Source organism: Ylistrum balloti, unplaced genomic scaffold (assembly GCF_031769215.1).
Source record: "Ylistrum balloti isolate Yb309-2 unplaced genomic scaffold, AGI_CSIRO_Ybal_v1 Utg369852, whole genome shotgun sequence".
Lineage (NCBI taxonomy): Eukaryota > Metazoa > Mollusca > Bivalvia > Pectinida > Pectinidae > Ylistrum > Ylistrum balloti.
In genome coordinates, this window is record NW_026782004.1 from 746,734 (window position 1) to 752,733 (window position 6,000).

Genomic DNA, 6,000 nt, shown 5'->3' on the forward strand with positions numbered 1-6,000 from the left:
TGTATTGTATAAGTAAAGCTTAAGATTAAATTCTTTGGTAAAATTCCTTCTATCCATTAAGAGTATTTGATTCTACCATATCTGGACCTTCAGAAGATGATTTTTATACCATTAATTACTTTGACCCATTTCAGCTTTACCCATCCACCACTGGGGGTCAGGCAGGACAATTTGTGCATTCCAAATGAAGTCTAATCAAATTTCAATTATTTCCAATAAAAATCATTAAATACACTATGCTCAGAAGTGTTATATTATTCTATAAAATTGTCATCTTTCACAGAGAGAAATACAAGACCCTTGGATCATGAAATTCACAATTCTGTTTAAACAACTTTTTCTGGTTAAAGAATGCGACATATCTGGGCTGATAAAATTTTGACAGTTACACAATGTGGTGACTGATCACAACGGAGAAAATGTCTAAGATTGTTACAAATAAAGTCTATGCTCACTCTAGAATATGATTCCTTTTAGAAAAGTAGCTAAAGGCTCATTTTTCTTTTAGCTATTAAGGATTGGATTCATATGATAACAGATGTAAATATTGTTTGGTGTGTGATATGCTATTGTCAACTATTAACAATTTACCTTAGTTTTTACTTAAGGATCCTTTTTTGCCGATGCTTCCCACTTTTGACTTACAAAAGGAAGAAATCAGAAAGTGGAGACAAATGCTGTATTTCACCAAAGAGACTGTTTAATACTGCAGCAATCTCCTGTGTCTAATTTGTTCAGAACAACCACTCAAATACTAATGCTTTATAGTAACAGCTATTTTACCTTGAAGAGACAAAGAAACCAAGTTCAATAGACAGTTCCTTTCCTTCCATGACTTGAATGCCATGTAGGGGGGGCCTTTCACTTATATGTCTGATGGTAATAGTGCCAAACTAAGTTTACCTATCACCATTTTGGTTGTCTAATGAGATAGCAGTCAGAACACTTCATACTTATTCGAGTCCAGTACATTAAATTTAAATGATTTAATGGAATCGGCTGAAGTGTTCCATTAGGAATGATCACATTAATGTTGTGTTGAATGGCAACTTTGCATTAGTCCCACAAGCATTTTTTTCAATATTTCATAATCTATATTGTAATGCGAAAGTCAGCAGTTCATGTGAAATGTTCTGTCAGCTATTTTTGGGAAGAAAAAAATGTTTTCACAAAAGTAGCGAAGATACATTATTTTTGTAAATAAATATGTATTTTTGTTAATAACAAAAATGGGAATGGCTAGCATGAGCATAGGTAGTGGTCCATTAGAGCTATGGAAATGTCTGTGATTGTTACAGAATGAAGTGATCAATCAGAACTGATGAGATGGTTCTATAAAGTGGTGGTCACAGCTTAGGAAATGATGATTGTCAGAGGCAGTGTGATAGCCAATCAGGGTCAAGGAAACGTTCCATGATTGTTTTAGAATGTGGTAGCCAATTACTGCTTAGATGATGTTGCTAATTGTTATACCTTGTAGTAGCCAATGATTGTTATAGATTGTGGTAGCCAATGATTGTTACAGATTGTGGTAGCCAATGATTGTTACAGATTGTGGTAGCCAATGATTGTTATAAATTGTGGTAGCCAATGCTTGTTACAGATTGTGGCAGCCAATGCTTGTTACAGATTGTGGTAGCCAATGATTGTTACAGATTGTGGTAGCCAATGATTGTTATAGATTGTGGTAGCCAATGATTGTTACAGATTGTGGTAGCCAATGATTGTTACAGATTGTGGTAACCAATGATTGTTACAGATTGTGGTAGCCAATGATTGTTATAGATTGTGGTAGCCAATGATTGTTACAGATTGTGGTAGCCAATGATTGTTACAGATTGTGGTAGCCAATGATTGTTATAGATTGTGGTAGCCAATGATTGTTACAGATTGTGGTAGCCAATGATTGTTACAGATTGTGGTAGCCAATGCTTGTTACAGATTGTGGTAGCCAATGATTGTTACAGATTGTGGTAGCCAATGATTTTTACAGGTTGTGGTAGCCAATGCTTGTTACAGATTGTGGTAGCCAATGATTGATATAGATTGTGGTAGCCAATGATTGTTACAGATTGTGGTAGCCAATAATTGTTACAGATTGTGGTAGCCAATGATTGTTATAGATTGTGGTAGCCAATGATTGTTATAGATTGTGGTAGCCAATAATTGTTACAGATTGTGGTAGCCAATGATTGTTACAGATTGTGGTAGCCAATGATTGTTACAGGTTGTGGTAGCCAATGATTGTTATAGATTGTGGTAGCCAATGATTGTTATAGATTGTAGTAGCCAATGATTGTTACAGATTGTGGTAGCCAATGAATGATACAGATTGTGGTAGCCAATGATTGTTACAGATTGTGGTAGCCAATGATTGTTACAGATTGTGGTAGCCAATGATTGTTACAGATTGTGGTAGCCAATGCTTGTTACAGATTGTGGTAGCCAATGATTGATATAGATTGTGGTAGCCAATTACTGCTTAGGAAATGTTGATGATATAGATTGTGGTAGCCAATGATTGTTATAGATTGTGGTAGGCAATTACAGCTAAGAAAATGTTGATAATTGCTATAGATTGTGGTAGCCAATTATTGTTATAGATTGTGGTAGCCAATTATTGTTATAGATTGTGGTAGCCAATTACTGCTTAGGAAATGTTGATGATTGTTATAGATTGTGGTAGCCAATTATTGTTATAGATTGTGGTAGCCAATTACTGCTTGGAAAATGTTGATGATTGTTATAGATTGTGGTAGCCAATTATTGTTATAGATTGTGGTAGCCAATTACTGCTTAGGAAATGTTGATGATTGTTATAGATTGTGGTAGCCAATTATTGTTATAGATTGTGGTAGCCAATGATTGTTATAGATTGTGGTAGCCAATTATTGTTATAGATTGTGGTAGCCAATTACTGCTTAGGAAATGTTGATGACTGTTATAGATTGTGGTAGCCAATTACTGCTTAGAAAATGTTGATGATATAGATTGTGGTAGCCAATCATTGGTATAGATTGTGGTAGCCAATTACTGCTTAAAAAATGTTGATGATTGTCATAAAGTGGTACCCATTCACAGCTGAAGAATTATGCTGATGATTGTCATAGTATGGTATCAGGACCAAGGAAATTGTCAGAGAATGTGGGTGCCAATCAGTGCTGAGGAAATGTTAAGGATTGTCACTATGGAGAAAGTACCATATGATTAATTGTCTAAAATGTTTATAAATCCTTCACATTGATGTTGTCATTATTATGAAATCTTTTGTATTTTAATAAAAGTCCATTTAATCACTACTGAAATATTACAACTCTTACCACAAGCCAGTAAAATTGGTCAAGTCAAATATATCCAATCAATTTCTGTAAGACATAGTTGAGAATATCACACATTGTATAATAAATATGCCTGTTATTTTGCACTCACGTTACACTGCAACTTACTATGGTCAGGTTAAAGCTGAATCAGCAATGAACTTGATGATTAACTTTCAGCTCCATGATATATCCTGTTTTGGGTCTTTTGATCAATACAAATTTTTTAAGTAAAGTTTCATGCATTAAATATTTTATCTCTCAGACATATTGCAATCACTTGAGTATGTTTCGTTATACATGGTACGTAACAGAATGTTTAAAAAAAAATAAAAACTTGGCATAAAGTTTTCATCAAGAAGGGAAAATGTCAGCTATGTTCCCCAGGCTATGTCAACACTCCAGTGCTTCCCCTGCATACTACGGTTTAAGTGGCCACAGCTGTGTGAGGGCCACAGAAATATGCCTGGTTCCATTGGACCTTCACCCTTACTAGGCCACCAAAACAAACAATACTCAAACTAACCACATTATGTTTCTCAAAATATCAATTTCTTATCAAGACGACCTGATGAAAAAATCCAAAAATCCAACACATTCACAAAACCATCATTACTCCTATTTGGTAAGAGTGTAATTAACCTTATTTTGTCGTTTTTATACAAAACTGAAACGTGTAGTAGTATGCAGTGAAAATGTACCAAATAGTTTTGATGTGGCACTTAAAAGTCATGCGTGCGAAGAGAGTTTTGGCATGATTTTTGAAAAGCCACAGATCTTTCACATTTCTACACTTAATATTTAAATTCTCAGATATAATTTCGCGAAAATGGCATTATTTTCTTCTGCCTTTACTCTACAAGAAACATCTGTTGGTATGCGCTGTGTCTGAGGGGTAGATTACAGATACGGGCCTCCTCAAGAAAGTTCCCCGTCGCGAGGCAGACGATACCGTCCCCACTCCCGTACCACTTCTCGTGTTGTACTCGGCTGCCTAAGTAGGTTATTTCAGCCATGTTCACTTTATATAACACTATATTCCTTAAATGGTTTTTTCACATATTATATTTGCATAAACATAGACTCCTCTTCACGCCGTCAGGAAATGGGTCATTTGCTTCCAAGTACATCTGATGATAATTAGCTCCAAACTGCACGTGCCCAAACACCACTCGTTCACTTTCTCAGTTTTCTCAGTCTTAGTAGTATATGTTAGAGCAGATAAGTATCACGACGTTGTTTTGGCGACGTAGAACATGTTCACAGAAATCAGACAATTCTGTATATATAAAATTACATTAATATGATAACTCAAAAAATCGCAACAAATGAAATCTTTGTCAAAGATCGTCGTAACATGGCTGTCGCCATCGAGATACAGAGGCTGGAACAAAGATTAGAATGCCAACGGATTTGGTAGTAAATATGTACTTACAGCATTTAGTCCATTCAACGACACCGGGGACCACCCGTCCGGACCGTAAATGTTCTGTCCATTTTTTAACAAAGAGGTTACGGTATTGACGGAGTTGACCGTGGAGACAGGACTGGACCACGGGTCACTGTAGAGGGACTGTCCCCCTTGTACCCCTCCCTGGCCGTCCGCGAGGGTAAGGTAGACCCCCCAGTTCATGAGGAGCTGAGTGGGCTGATACTGAAGCGACCCAGCGCTGTCCATGGTGGCCAAGGAGGTCATATTCACAGATCTACACCCCACCGGAAAGATGTTCTAAATGCCGAAAACTTGGCTAACTTCATGTGGAGTTGTAGAAGGCGGAGTCATTCTGCCATTCAACTCTGTTGGCACTGTCTAGCGGAGTTCCGTCTGGCATATTAGGTAAGGAGGCGGAGACTGCGGCAACCCCTATTGGCTTGCACCGCATGCAGCTTCTGATGAGAAGCACACCTGGAGCGATGATAGCTCACCCTTATCTATCAATTTTGTTAAAAGAACTCCATGCTGGCAATTGGTGTATGTTGTGTTAAATAAGAAATAGCTTTCTCGCTTAGAAATATATTTTTGCTCATTGCTTTTCTGTAAACTACACTGTAATACAATCATTGGAATATAAGTAATTGTTGCTGCAGCTATACAACAAAAATGTTATTCGAATGAGAAGCCAGTGGTGAAGAAAGCAAGGATGTAGGTTGTCACATCATTCAGAGATTGGACAAAGAACTTGAACAATTAGAATGAAAAGAGCTGCTGACATTCGGGTCTTGGTTCGATTGACCTTAAATAGTAAAGAGATGTCAACACGGAAGAAACGAAGCGAACATGTTATCTTACGTAGTCTATACGAAAATAAACTCAACAGATTTTGCGCGTGGGAACAAATTTTGGACATTCCCATCATCACTGAATATCGTTTGACTTCACGATGTTATCGGTAAAGGAAGAAAGGTCGCATTCAGCTGAATAGGTAGGAACGTGAAAAAAGGAATGACATCGTCTTGTTTCCATAGCCACTGAATGATACCAGGTCTAAACTACGTAACGCATTGTTTTTGCTCCAGACTGAAATATACTTTTCCTTTTTTCCCATGATAACCGACTTATTATTGCTGATGACGCTGGTTTGAGGCGTGGAATCGATGACGTCAAACTGCCATCCAGACTATATATGAAAATGAGAAATTCGCGAACGGTATATGCCGTAAATTATTTCATTGTGCAATCAAA

At 37.0% G+C, this 6,000-nt stretch overlaps 1 protein-coding gene across 1 annotated transcript in view; it reads right to left on the minus strand.

The window, feature by feature from the left end:
- Nucleotides 1-5,037, minus strand: part of LOC132545690 (zinc finger CCHC domain-containing protein 24-like) — a 28,068-nt gene extending 23,031 nt beyond the window's left edge. The window contains exon 1 of the mRNA XM_060209380.1: nucleotides 4,753-5,037. Within this exon, the coding sequence (XP_060065363.1) occupies nucleotides 4,753-5,013 (261 nt within the window). The 5' untranslated portion in view covers nucleotides 5,014-5,037. The remainder of the gene's footprint in view (nucleotides 1-4,752) is intronic.
- Between the last annotated feature and the right edge of the window lie 963 nt (nucleotides 5,038-6,000).